The sequence below is a fragment of the Pseudophryne corroboree genome, chromosome 4, assembly GCF_028390025.1.
Source record: "Pseudophryne corroboree isolate aPseCor3 chromosome 4, aPseCor3.hap2, whole genome shotgun sequence".
Taxonomy (NCBI): Eukaryota; Metazoa; Chordata; class Amphibia; order Anura; family Myobatrachidae; genus Pseudophryne; species Pseudophryne corroboree.
In genome coordinates, this window is record NC_086447.1 from 647,942,668 (window position 1) to 647,957,430 (window position 14,763).

Genomic DNA, 14,763 nt, shown 5'->3' on the forward strand with positions numbered 1-14,763 from the left:
GATGCCTACCTGCATGTCCCCATTTACCCTCCTCACCAGGAGTACCTCAGATTTGTGGTACAGGACTGTCACTATCAGTTCCAGACGCTGCCGTTTGGGTTATCCACGGCACCGAGGGTCTTTACCAAGGTAATGGCCGAAATGATGATACTCCTTCGCAAGAAGGGAGTTTTAATTATCCCGTACTTGGACGATCTCCTGATAAAGGCGAGGTCCAAGGAACAGTTGGTAGTGGGGGTAGCACTTTCTCGGGAAGTGCTGCAACAGCACGGCTGGATTCTCAATATTCCAAAGTCACAGCTGGTCCCGACGACACGTCTTCTGTTCCTGGGAATGATTCTGGACACAGACCAGAAAAAAGTGTTTCTTCCAGTGGAAAAAGCCGAGGAGTTGTCATCTCTAGTCAGAGACCTCCTAAAACCGGGACAGGTGTCGGTACATCAATGCACACGAGTCCTGGGAAAAATGGTAGCTTCGTACGAAGCAATTCCATTCGGAAGGTTCCACGCAAGGACTTTCCAGTGGGACCTGTTGGACAAATGGTCCGGGTCCCATCTCCAGATGCAACAGCGGATAACCCTGTCGGCAAGGACCAGGGTGTCGCTGCTGTGGTAGCTGCAGAGGGCTCATCTACTAGAGGGCCGCAGATTCGGAATACAGGACTGGGTCCTGGTGACCACGGATGCCAGCCTTCGGGGCTGGGGTGCAGTCACACAGGGAAGAAATTTCCAAGGACTGTGGTCAAATCAGGAGATTTCGCTTCACATAAATATTCTGGAGCTAAGGGTCATTTACAATGCCCTAAGCCAAGCAAGGCCCCTGCTTCGGAACCAGCCGGTACTGATCCAATCAGACAACATCACGGCGGTCGCCCATGTAAACAGACAGGGCGGCACAAGAAGCAGGAGGGCAATGGCAGAAGCCACAAGGATTCTCCGATGGGCGGAAAATCACGTGTTAGCACTGACAGCAGTGTTCATTCCGGGAGTGGACAACTGGGAAGCAGACTTTCTCAGCAGGCACGACCTCCACCCGGGAGAATGGGGACTTCATCCAGAAGTCTTCCAAATGCTGGTAAACCGTTGGGAAAGACCACAGGTGGACATGATGGCGTCCCGCCTCAACAAAAAGCTAAAAAGATATTGCGCCAGGTCAAGGGACCCTCAGGCGATCGCTGTGGACGCTCTAGTAACACCGTGGGTGTACCAGTCGGTTTATGGGTTTCCTCCTCTGCCTCTCATTCCCAAGGTACTGAGAATAATACGAAGGAGAAGAGTGAAAACTATACTCGTGGTTCCGGACTGGCCAAGAAGAGCTTGGTACCCGGATCTTCAAGAAATGCTTTCAGAGGACCCTTGGCCTCTGCCGCTCAGACAAGACCTGCTGCAGCAGGGGCCCTGTCTGTTCCAAGACTTACCGCGGCTACGTTTGACGGCATGGCGGTTGAACACCGGATCCTGAAGGAAAAGGGCATTCCGGAGGAAGTCATCCCTACCCTGATCAAAGCCAGGAAGGATGTCACCGCAAAACATTATCACCGCATTTGGCGGAAATATGTTGCTTGGTGTGAGGCCAGGAAGGCCCCAACGGAGGAATTTCAACTGGGGCGATTCCTGCATTTCCTGCAAGCAGGGGTGATGTTGGGCCTCAAATTGGGGTCCATTAAGGTCCAGATTTCGGCCCTGTCGATTTTCTTCCAGAAAGAACTGGCTTCACTGCTTGAAGTTCAGACTTTTGTCAAAGGAGTGCTGCATATTCAGCCTCCTTTTGTGCCCCCAGTGGCACCTTGGGATCTCAATGTGGTTTTGGAGTTCCTGAAATCACATTGGTTTGAACCACTTAAGACTGTAGATTTGAAGTGCCTGCGGCTACTAGGGACTTGGAGGATTCCAAGTTACTGGACGTAGTCAGGGCCCTGAAAATTTATGTTTCCAGGACGGCTGGAGTCAGGAAAACTGACTCGCTGTTTATCCTGTATGCACACAACAAACTGGGTGCTCCTGCTTCTAAGCAGACTATCGCGCGCTGGATTTGTAGCACTATTCAGCTGGCGCATTCTGCGGTGGGACTACCGCAGCCTAAATCTGTAAAAGCCCATTCCACAAGGAAGGTGGGCTCATCTTGGGCGGCTGCCCGAGGGGTCTCGGCTTTACAACTTTGCCGAGCTGCTACTTGGTCAGGGGCAAACACATTTGCAAAATTCTATAAATTTGATACCCTGGCTGAGGAGGACCTGGAGTTCTCTCATTCGGTGCTGCAGAGTCATCCGCACTCTCCCGCCGTTTGGGAGCTTTGGTATAATCCCCATGGTCCTTACGGAGTTCCCAGCATCCACTAGGACGTCAGAGAAAATAAGAATTTACTCACCGGTAATTCTATTTCTCGTAGTCCGTAGTGGATGCTGGGCGCCCATCCCAAGTGCGGATTGTCTGCAATACTTGTATATAGTTATTGCCTAACTAAAGGGTTATTGTTGAGCCATCTGTTGAGAGGCTCTGTTATATTTCATACTGTTAACTGGGTATAGTATCACGAGTTATACGGTGTGATTGGTGTGGCTGGTATGAGTCTTACCTGGGATTCAAAATCCTTCCTTCTTGTGTCAGCTCTTCCGGGCACAGTGTCCTAACTGAGGCTTGGAGGAGGGTCATAGGGGGAGGAGCCAGTGCACACCAGATAGTCCTAATTCTTTCTTTAGATGTGCCCAGTCTCCTGCGGAGCCGTCTATTCCCCATGGTCCTTACGGAGTTCCCAGCATCCACTACGGACTACGAGAAATAGAATTACCGGTGAGTAAATTCTTATTTTTTGATTTTACCTAGTTAGACCATTAAATTAATCAAACAAACTAACACATGAGGTGGAATGTTCTGCAATTTAGTTCAGGTATAAAATACTTTTACAGTATTAAAATACAGGTCTGTGCAAAAACACTATCGATTGTACCACTTTTCCCATATCTGCCATTTTGTACATCCTTTCTATGTATACTGAACAAAGATGTTAAGGTATCCGTATTATAACAATAAAAGCCACCTTTTTACAACAATTTTGTTTTATTTAGTATGTCAAAAGGTGACAACGCTCTAAAATTAGTTTATTATGGGCCTAATTCAGTATTGGTTGTAAAACCAATAATGCAAATGTCCGCTTTTCGGCCATTAACGCATGTACAAACTTTTTCACTTTGCGATCGCATCCCGGAAGGACGCAATCGCAAAGTGATTGACAGGCGGTGTGCGTTTGAGGGCGGCAACGCGACGTTGAGAGGGATTGGAGCAGGAAACGCAGGTGTTATGACTGGTTTCAGACCGGCCCGATGTCGCTTGCATTTCATGCGACAGGAAACATGGCGCCTGCATACGCAGGGGGCTACCATTATTTGCAGATTTCTGCGATGCAATCAAAATTGAATTAGGATTGCATCACATGCTGGGCGGCCTTTCCATGTGCTGGGCAGCCCCCAGCATGCGATTTTATCAGTAGCAGTTTTGCTTTTTTAGCGAAACTGCTATTGAAGCTGAATGAGTTCCTATAGCTCAAGCTTGAAGTTCAGCTGCTACCTTTTCTCATACGTCCTAGAGGATGCTGGGGTCCACTTCAGTACCATGGGATATAGACTGTTCCGCAGGAGCCATGGGCACTTTAAGACTTTTTCAGAGTATGAACTGGCTTCTCCCTCTATGCCCCTCCTCCAGATCTCAGTTTAGAAAATGTGCCCAGGCAGACTGGTCGCACTCTAGTGGAGCTCTACTGAGTTTCACTAAAAAGACTTTGTTAGGTTTTTTATTTTCAGGGAGACTGCTGGCAACAGTCTCCCTGCTTCGTGGGACTTAGGGGGAAGAAGTAGGAACCAACTTCCTGAATAGTTTCATGGCTCTGCTTCTTGCTGAAAGGACACCATTAGATCCTGAAGGGTACTGAACACTAGCTGCGGCTATGCGCTCACTCCCACAGCACGCCGTCACCCCCCCTAACAGAGCCAGAAGTCAGAAGACTGGTGAGTAGTGTTACCGGAGATCTGCAAGAGGGACCTCCAGTCATCGTGACGGTTCAAGGTACCGCGCGGCGAGCGGGAACGCTGTGCGGCCATGCTTCCTATAAGACAGCGCACAGCAGGTTGCAGGGCGCGCAGGGGGGGGGGTGCTGGGGAGCATGAAACTTACTTTTAGACTGCCAAGAAGTAGCATATGATGCTGTGGGCACAGTCCTACACCCCCGCCAGTATAAATAATAGTGATGAAATCTGAGGAGAAACGTGCCATTACAGGGGGCGGGGCTTCCTCCTCGGTCAGCCAGTACACTGCTCAGCGCCATTTTTCTCCAAGCAGACTGCAGAGAAGAAACGCTGGTCCTCCTCCACTTCTGAAACAAGTATCAGGGTGCAAATTAGGGGGGGCAGAGTGTATATTGGTGCTCAATTATACTATTTGGCAGATGTAAAAGCGCCAAAGGTCTCTGTGGATGTTTTACATATCACAGGATTTTTAACATTGGCGCTGAGTTGTAAACTGGCAAATCCCTTCTGTGTCCTTCTGACCGGTTTTACTGTGGGTCTGTCCCCTATAAGCCCCGGAGTGTCTGTGGTGTGTTTGTGCACGTGTGTGACATGTCTGAGGCAGGGAGCTCTTCCCCTGAGGGAGCCATTTTAGGGACACAGTTGTAATGTGGTGGCGCTGCCGGCACACCATGAGCCTGAATGGGTGAAAGAATTACGTGATAGTGTGAATCATATCAGTAAGAGATTGGATAAGTCTGAGTCTCATGCAGAAACCTGGAGAAAATCAGTGGAAGATGTGATTTTTAGTAGTTCTGCTTTTTCATACACAGGGGATCCCTCTGGGTCACATAAAAGGTCATTTGCACAAATAGTACAAACTGATACCGACACGGACTCTGATTCCTATGTCAACACTAGTGATTCCAGGGGAATAGATCCTAAATTAGTGAAAAACATTTAATATATGATTATGGCTATAAAGGAGGTCTTAGAAGTTACGGAGCCCCCTCCTTTACCACAGGAGAAGGCTTACTTTTATAAAGAAAAGAAACTTAATGTAACTTTTCCTCCATCTCATGAACTGAACAGTTTATTTGAGGGAGTCTGGGCAAACCCTTAAAAGAAGTTTCAGATTCCTAAAAGAATTCAGGTAGCGTACCCTTTCCCTGCAGAGGACAGGAAAAGGTGGGAGTCACCCCCTGTTTTAGACAGTGCCCTGTCACGGTTAACAAAAAAGGTGATTCTCCCTGCGCCTGGGACGGCTTCACTGAAAGAGCCGGCAGATCGCAAGTTAGTGTCTACGGGATCACAGGAGCAGAAATCAACCTCTGCTTCTGCCAAACCTGCAGCATGACGCTGGGGCTCCCTTGCGGGAGTCCGCTCAGGTGGGGGCACGTCTGAAACTTTTCAGTCACTTCTGGGTTCAATGTGTCCTAGACCCGTGGGTCGTACGAATAGTGTCCCAAGGGTACAAACTGGAGTTCCAAGACGTACCCCCATGCTGGTTTTTCAAATCGGCCTTACCAGCTTCTGTCCCGGACAGGGAAGTGGTAGCAGCAGCAATACAGAAATTGTGTCAGGATCAAGTCATTGTCCTGGTTCCCTTGTTACAACAAGGGGAAGTGTTTTATTCAAGCCTATTTGTAGTTCCGAAGCCGGACGACTCGGTCAGACCAATTCTAAACCTGAAAAATCTGAATCTATACCTGCAAAGGTTCAAGTTCAAGATGGAATCTCTGAGGGCAGTGATTTCCAGTCTGGAGGAGGGGGAATTCATGGTGTCAGTGGACATAAAAGATGCCTACCTACATGTCCCCATTAATCCTCCGCATCAGGATTATCTGAGATTCGCAGTGCAGGATTGCCATTACCAATTTCAGACGTTGCCGTTCGGACTCTCCATGGCACCGAGGGTGTTTACCAAGGTGATTGCGGAGATGATGGTCCTCCTTCGACAGCAAGGAGTCAATATAATTCCTTACCTGGACGATCTCCTGATAAAAGCGAGGTCCAGGGAAAAGTTGGTGCAGAACATGGCACTCTCCCTGACAGTACTTCAACATCACGGTTCGATCATAAATTTTCAAAAGTCACAATTGGAACCGACGACAAGATTGTCCTTTCTGGGGATGATACTGGACACAGCAGTACAGAGGGTATTTCTTCCAGCAGAAAAGGCTCTGGAAATCCAGAGAATGGTCAAACAAATTCTGAAACCAACAAGAGTGTCGATTCATCAATGCATTCGGTTGTTGGGAAAGATGGTAGCGGCCTACGAGGCCATACAGTTTGGCCAATTCCATGCCAGAGTATTCCAGGTTGACCTATTGTACAAGTGGTCCGGATCCCATCTACACATGCATCAGAGGATAATCCTGTCCGCCAAAGCCAGAATTTCGCTCCTGTGGTGGTTGCACAGTTCTCACCTCCCTAGAGGGACGCAGGTTCGGGATTCAGGACTGGATCCTGGTGACCACGGATGCAAGTCTCCGAGGCTGGGGAGCAGTCACACAGGGGGAGAGCTTCCAAGGAAGATGGTCAAGTCAAGAAACTTGTCTTCACATAAATGTTCTGGAGTTGAGAGCCATTACAACGGCCTTCTACAAGCGGTGCATCATCTTCAAGATCAACCCGTACAGATCCAGTCGGACAATCTAACAGCAGTCGCGTACATAAACCAGCAGAGCGGCAATGGCAAAGGTGTCAAAGATCCTCCTCTGGGCAGAAAGACATGCAAAAGCTCTGTCTGCAATTTTCATTCTGGGAGTGGACAGCTGGGAAGCAGACTTTCTCAGCAGACACGATCTCCATGCAGGAGAATGGGGCCTCCACCAAGAAGACTTTGCAGAGTTGACAAGTCTTTGGGGAATTCCTCAAATAGACATGATGGCGTCTCGTCGCAACAAGAAGCTTCAGAGATATTGTTCCAGGTCGAGAGATCCTCAAGCATTAGCAGTGGATGCACTGGTGACCCAGTGGGTTTTTCAGTCGGTATATGTCTTCCCTCCACTTCCACTGATACCAAAAGTTCTCAAATCATAAGAAGAACAGGAGTTCGAGTGATCCTAATTGTCCCAGACTGGCCAAGGAGGGCTTGGTATCCAGATCTTCAGGAGTTACTCATAGAAGATTCTCAGCCTCTTCCTCTTCGCGAGGACCTGCTGCAGCAGGGGCCGTGCGTGTATCAAGACTTACCGCGGCTACGTTTGACGGCATGGTTATTGAGCGCCGGATCCTAGCCCGAAAGGGTATTCCCAAAGAAGTCATTCCCACTCTTATTCAGGCCAGGAAAGGAGTAACGTCTAAACATTACCACTGTATTTGGAGAAAATGTGTCTTGGTGTGAAACCAAGGAGACTCCAACGGAAGAGTTTCAGTTAGGACGTTTTCTCCATTTTCTCCAGGCGGGTATAGATGCGGGCCTGCGATTGGGTTCAATAAAGGTCCAGATTTCGGCCTTGTCCGTTTTCTTCCAGAAACAATTGGCCACCCTTCCAGAAGTTCAGACATTCGTAAAAGGGGTGCTACACATCCAACCTCCATTTGTGCCTCCTGTGGCACCATGGGATCTTAACGTGGTGTTACGATTCCTTCAATCGGATTGGTTTGAACCACTCCAGGAGATAGAGTTGAAATTTCTCACTTGGAAAGTGGTCATGCTGTTGGCCTTGGCATCCGCAAGAAGGGTGTCTGAGTTAGGGGCCTTGTTTCACAAGAGCCCTTACTTGGTTTTCCATGAAGATAGGGCTGAGTTAAGAACTCGTCAACAATTTCTTCCAAAGGTGGTGGTTTCTTTCCATGTAAACCAGCCTATTGTGGTGCCAGTGGCTACTGACACCATCGCTGCTTCAAAGTCTCTAAATGTGGTCAGGGCTTTGAGAATCTATGTCGCAAGAACGACTCGGATACGGAAAACAGAGTCTCTGTTTGTTCTGTATGCTCCCAACAAGATTGGGTGTCCTGCTTCTAAGCAGACTAATGCGTGCTGGATCAGAGGTACGATTCTGCACGCTCATTCTACGGCAGGATTGCCTGTACCTAATTCTGTGACTGCCCATTCTACTAGAAAGGTGGGCTCATCCTGGGCGGCTGCCTGGGGGGTCTCTGCATTACAACTTTGCAGAGCAGCTACTTGGTCAGGGGCAAACACGTTCGCTAAGTTTTACAAGTTTGACACCTCGGCCGATGAGGACCTACAGTTTGGTCAATCGGTGCTGCAGGGTCATCCGCACTCTCCCGCCCGTACTGGAGCTTTGGTATAACCTCATGGTACTGAAGTAGACCCCAGCATCCTCTAGGACGTATGAGAAAACAGGATTTTAATACCCACCGGTAAATCCATTTCTCTTAGTCCGTAGAGGATGCTGGGCATCCAGCCCAGTGCGTACTTTACCTGCAGTTGTTGTTTTGTTCAAAATGTTTTCAGCACGGTTGCTGTAATGTTCATGCCTGTTGGCATGTGTTTTGTTGAACGCCATGTGTGCGGCATGGTTGAGGTGTGAGCTGGTATGAATCTCACCATTAACTTAAAAGTAAATCCTTTTCTCAAAATGTCAGTCTCCCTGGGCACAGTTCCTATACTGAGGTCTGGAGGAGGGGCATAGAGGGAGGAGCCAGTTCACACTCTGAAAAAGTCTTAAAGTGCCCATGGCTCCTGCGGAACAGTCTATGCCCCATGGTACTTAGGTGGACCCCAGCATCCTCTACGGACTAGGAGAAAAGGTTTTACCGGTGGTTATTAAAATCCTGTTTTTGTATATAAGAACAAAGTTAATGCATAGAGTTTAACTAAATGAAAGTTAGAAAAACAAATTATGAATATAATTTATCTGGATCTTTTCTGAAAACATGCAACCAGATTAAAAGGCAAACGGGGAAAAAAATATATTTGCAAAGCACCCAAGAGCATGGTTAGCAAGCAACTTATAAATAATACAAGTAATTATTTTAATGTAGGAGAATAATGTTTTATACATGCAGGAAATAAAATAAAAAAATCAGTTATGCTCTGTTTTTTTTTTTTGAGCAGGTATCGCAGAGTTGTGAAACAGACAGGGATAGTGCTATTTTCCAGTGAATAATGTTGTATTTGGAAGGACAAAATCAAGTGCCGCTGAGCATAAGTGAAAACTCGAGCAATGTTTGAAACTTAAAGGCCATAGTGTACATATAGTTAGAACATAGTCCCTGTGTGTCTTTATATCAAAATTGTGTCGGATCACCTCGGTGTCTGCCAACTACTACTCCCCACCCCCCTCTATCAGCTGCTCTCTCGCCTGCAGCTCTGTCCCGCACCACCCGCTCTGTGGCTGTCCTTACTTGTACTTGTTGTGTCCTATCACCGCCCCCCTCCCCCTTCCTTTTCCTCTTTCCTGCAAACAACTCCTCCCGTTCCGTCCTCATAAATCCAGTGTTCCCAATTTGTCTGTCTAGGTTCTTGGCGTCATGCTCTCCTCCTAGACTAGGGTCTCTTCCATCTCCCTAACAGTGTAAGCTGTCAGGACATGCACTCCTGCTCCCACTTCAGACTGGACAGACTTTAAAGAATTATTATATAGATTTGAAAATGAGAGGGACAATACAGTAGAAATATAAATCTGGTAGAAATGTTTGTGTATGGGCCTAAAAACGTCTGCTAACTTTGCATGATCAAATGGCTGCATACCATTACAGCATGGGAATGTGCTGTAATCTTGCATACAGGTGGCAGGATCCATGTGTGCTGTAGTATTTCACCTACACATTGGCAGATAGTGTTCTGTTTTATGTTATTTTCCTAAAGTGACTGACTTACACTTCATTTTTTACATCACTGTTATTCTTGTTGAATATTATTGATACAATGGTAATGACGTTAAATGTTCTAAACCTTTGTTTTATATTTTGGAGAGATAAATGTGGTATTTAATATTATGTGTTTCTGTATTACACTATTTACACAGCAGTCTTTTGTCACCTTTGTTTTAACTGATGTTTTACTCTAATTAAAAATTGTTAATTCTACATAAAAATTATCAGTAACTCTCTTCCTTTTATGAAGTAGTTTATTAATTAATAAGTTTGCAGAATCAAACAGCAACACTTCTTTGTCTTTCAAGATTTAGAAAGAAGAGATCTGTCCCACAAGGAGAAACTGTACTTGAGAGAACTGAATGTCATTACAGAAACTCAGTGTACTTTAGGTAACTATGAATACAGTTGTCCTGTTTCCCACTGTGGAACTTGAATATTCACAACTATTTCTGTTTCATTGGGGATTGACTTAAGACTAAAATGTAATTTGCCTTTGCACAAGGGTGATCCAGAAAGTAAATTACTATTTGGCTGTAAAAAAGAAAGGAAAAAACAATTTTTCATTGTTTTGTTAAACACATAGGACGTGGTATCATTATTTCAGCTCGCTACCCCCGCAGTAGGGAGGCACCCAACCCTTTGCACAGCTAAACCTGATCAGTATGGGCGCAATAACGGAGATCATTTTAGAAAGGAAATTGGGCGTGATATATAATTTAAATCCCACCCATTGTATCTTTGTCTATTTCTCCACTCATTTAAGCATTTATTATATCTGTCCATGAGCGTTAGGGCTGGATTTAGTCAGCCTCAGTTAATAAACACAGGCTTATTGGTTTACGGGGGCTATTCAATTAATGAGTAAGAAGGGCTGTATTTGAATTGCCCCAGCATAAAAGCCAGAGGCCACCAACTTTTTCCCTGCACAGTAAACTTCAGTCCATTTTGCCAGTTGTTGACCACAAACTTCAGTTCCTCATTTCGAAACAGTTTTCCACCCAGGAACTCTTTGAGGTTGGTGAAAAGGTGGAAATCGGTTGGAGCAAGGTCCGGACTATAGATTTAAAGACTTAACCCCCCCCAAAAAAAAAAAAAACATCCATCCAAAACTGTGACCAGTGATGGGTGTCACCCAGCTGATCTTCGTCATGCACTTTTTTGTTCATTCATTATTAAACATGTCACCCCAATTGACAATATATTTTAGCATGTCTCACTTTTTGCGCATTCAAGAATTGAATAACACTCCTCACTTTACAGTCGGATGGATCTTGTATTGTAGGATTCTTTTATCAACACACAACATGGCGTAATAAAACTATAACTGCATGTGATTCACAGAGCACTTTACAAGCAGGTTAGGGAGGCCGCCCAACCATGAATTGGGGAGGGTGAATGGCCTGCACATCGGGAATACGCAAACTGTCTTTACCTTCTGGATTACCCTCGTTGCATCTACACAAATTTACTTTGAAAGGAAGATGCGTAACCAGTGTCTCCAACAGTACCCTTGCATTATACTGTTTGCTAATAGTCCATTAGTGACTACTCAAGTTTAGTAAATGTTTACTCATAAGATTTGCGCAATAATTTTGTTTAGATGTGGAGAATGTATATGCTAGCTATCATTTTGTTATCTCTCTGCAGACTGTAAGGAAACTTAAAATATTGCCAGCTCTTTTCCTGTACTTTAATATTTAGGTATTGATTCAATAAATGTAAACATCATCTATTTTTGTGCGTGCAAACAAAAATCATCCCATGGAAATGCTCACACGTGGCTTCTGTCATAACTCAGGAGAGTTTCGTCTAGCCTTCTAAAGAGTGGAATAAATTGTGGAAAACTGCTCTAATCAAGCTGGTAACAATCCCCAGGTGCTGCGGGAGGGGGTTACTCTAGACAAGAAATACAAAAGGGATTTCTCTATCGTCCTAGTGGATGCTGGGGTTCCTGAAAGGACCATGGGGAATAGCGGCTCCGCAGGAGACAGGGCACAAAAAGTAAAGCTTTAGGATCAGGTGGTGTGCACTGGCTCCTCCCCCTATGACCCTCCTCCAAGCCTCTGTTAGATTTTTGTGCCCGGCCGAGAAGGGTGCAATCTAGGTGGCTCTCCTAAAGAGCTGCTTAGAAAAGTTTAGCTTAGGTTTTTTATTTTACAGTGAGTCCTGCTGGCAACAGGATCACTGCAACGAGGGACTTAGGGGAGAAGAAGTGAACTCACCTGCGTGCAGGATGGATTGGCTTCTTGGCTACTGGACATTAGCTCCAGAGGGACGATCACAGGTACAGCCTGGATGGTCACCGGAGCCTCGCCGCCGGCCCCCTTGCAGATGCTGAAACGAGAAGAGGTCCAGAATCGGCGGCAGAAGACTCCTCAGTCTTCTTAAGGTAGCGCACAGCACTGCAGCTGTGCGCCATTTTCCTCTCAGCACACTTCACACGGCAGTCACTGAGGGTGCAGGGCGCTGGGAGGGGGGCGCCCTGGGAGGCAAATGAAAACCTTTTTTGGCTAAAAATACCTCACATATAGCCTCCGGGGGCTATATGGAGATATTTAACCCCTGCCAGAATCCGTTAAGAGCGGGAGACGAGGCCGCCGAAAAAGGGGCGGGGCCTATCTCCTCAGCACACAGCGCCATTTTCCCTCACAGGCTGGAGGGAAGGCTCCCAGGCTCTCCCCTGCACTGCACTACAGAAGCAGGGTTAAAACAGAGAGGGGGGGCACTAATTTGGCGTTAGAAATATATAAAAAAGATGCTATAAGGGAAAACACTTATATAAGGTTGTCCCTATATAATTATAGCGTTTTTGGTGTGTGCTGGCAAACTCTCCCTCTGTCTCTCCAAAGGGCTAGTTGGTCCTGTCCTCTATCAGAGCATTCCCTGTGTGTGTGCTGTGTGTCGGTACGTGTGTGTCGACATGTATGAGGACGATGTTGGTGAGGAGGCGGAGCAATTGCCTGTAATGGTGATGTCACTCTCTAGGGAGTCGACACCGGAATGGATGGCTTATTTAGGGAATTACGTGATAATGTCAACACGCGCCAAGGTCGGTTGACGACATGAGACGGCCGACAAACAATTAGTACCGGTCCAGACGTCTCAAAAACACCGTCAGGGGTTTTAAAACGCCCGTTTACTTTAGTCGGTCGACACAGACACAGACAGGGACACTGAATCCAGTGTCGACGGTGAATAAACAAACGTATTCCTTATTAGGGCCACATGTTAAGGGCAATGAAGGAGGTGTTACATATTTCTGATAGAAGAGGGTATTATGTGGGATGTGAAAAAACTACCGTAGTTTTTCCTGAATCAGATAAATTAAATGAAGTGTGTGATGATGCGTGGGTTCCCCCCGATAGAAAATATGGGCGGTATACCCTTTCCCGCCAGAAGTTAGGGCGCGTTGGGAAACACCCCTTAGGGTGGATAAGGCGCTCACACGCTTATCAGAACAAGTGGCGGTACCGTCTATAGATAGGGCCGTCCTCAAGGAGCCAGCTGACAGGAGGCTGGAAAAATATCATAAAAAGTATATACACACATACTGGTGTTATACTGCGACCAGCGATCGCCTCAGCCTGGATGTGCAGAGCTGGGGTGGCTTGGTCGGATTCCCTGACTAAAAATATTGATACCCTTGACAGGGACAGTATTTTATTGACTATAGAGCATTTAAAGGATGCATTTCTATATATGCGAGATGCACAGAGGGATATTTGCACTCTGGCATCAAGAGTAAGTGCGATGTCCATATCTGCCAGAAGATGTTTATGGACACGACAGTGGTCAGGTGATGCAGATTCCAAACGGCACAAAGGTGTATTGCCGTATAAAGGAAGAGGAGTTATTTGGGGTCGGTCCATCGGACCTGGTGGCCACGGCAACTGCTGGAAAATCCACCGTTTTTACCCTAAGTCACATCTCTGCAGAAAAAGACACCGTCTTTTCAGCTTCAGTCCTTTCGTCCCTATAAGAGTCATATCTGCCCAGGGATAGAGGAAAGGGAAGAAGACTGCAGCAGGCAGCCCATTCCCAGGAACAGAAGCGTTCCACCGCTTCTGACAAGCTCTCAGCATGACGCCGAGACCGTACAGGACCCCTGGATCCTACAAGTAGTATCCCAGGGGTACAGTTTGGAATGTCGAGACGTTTCCCCTGCGCAGGCTCCTGAAGTCTGCTTTACCAAGGTCTCCCTCCGACAAGGAGGCAGTATGGGAAAAAATTCACGAGCTGTATTCCCAGCAGGTGATAATTAAATTACCCCTCCTACAACAAGAAAAGGGGTATTATTCCACACTATATTGTGGTACTGAAGCCAGAAGGCTAGGTGAGACCTATTCTAAATCTAAAAAAATTTGAACACTTACAAAGGTTCAAATCAAGATGGAGTCACTCAGAGCAGTGATAACGAACCGGGCCATGTCCCAAATTTGCCCTTATCACTAAGGGTACCTCAGGTTCGTGGTACAGAACTGTCACTATCAGTTTCAGACGCTGCCGTTTGGATTGTCTACGGCACCCCGGGTCTTTACCAAGGTAATGGCCGAAATGATGGTTCTTCTTCGAAGAAAAGGCGTCTTAATTATCCCTTACTTGGACGATCTCCTGATAAGGGCAAAGTCCAGGGAACTGTTGGAGGTCGGAGTAGCACTATCTCGGATACTGTTACAACAGCAGGGGTGGATTCTAAATATTCCAAAATCGCAGCTGATCCCGACAACAAGTCTCCTGTGCTTAGGGATGATTCTGGACACAGCCCAGAAAAAGGTGTTTCTCCCGGAAGAGAAAGCCAGGGAGTTATCCGAGCTAGTCAGGAACCTCCTAAAATCAGTGCATCATTGCACAAGGGCCATGGTAAAAAAATGGTGACTTCCTTCGAAGCAATTCCAGTCGGCAGATTTCATGCAAGAACTTTTCAGTGGGATCTGCTGGACAAATGGTCCGGATCGCATCTTCAGATGCAT

At 46.6% G+C, this 14,763-nt stretch overlaps 1 protein-coding gene across 4 annotated transcripts in view; it reads left to right on the forward strand.

Annotated features, from left to right (window-relative positions):
* Positions 1 to 14,763, forward strand: part of PHF10 (PHD finger protein 10) — a 368,645-nt gene that overhangs the window by 70,584 nt on the left and 283,298 nt on the right. For all 4 annotated transcript variants that reach the window (XM_063917747.1, XM_063917748.1, XM_063917745.1 and 1 more), the window contains exon 4: positions 10,099 to 10,182. In XM_063917747.1, coding sequence (XP_063773817.1) covers positions 10,099 to 10,182 — 84 coding nt within the window. The remainder of the gene's footprint in view (positions 1 to 10,098; positions 10,183 to 14,763) is intronic.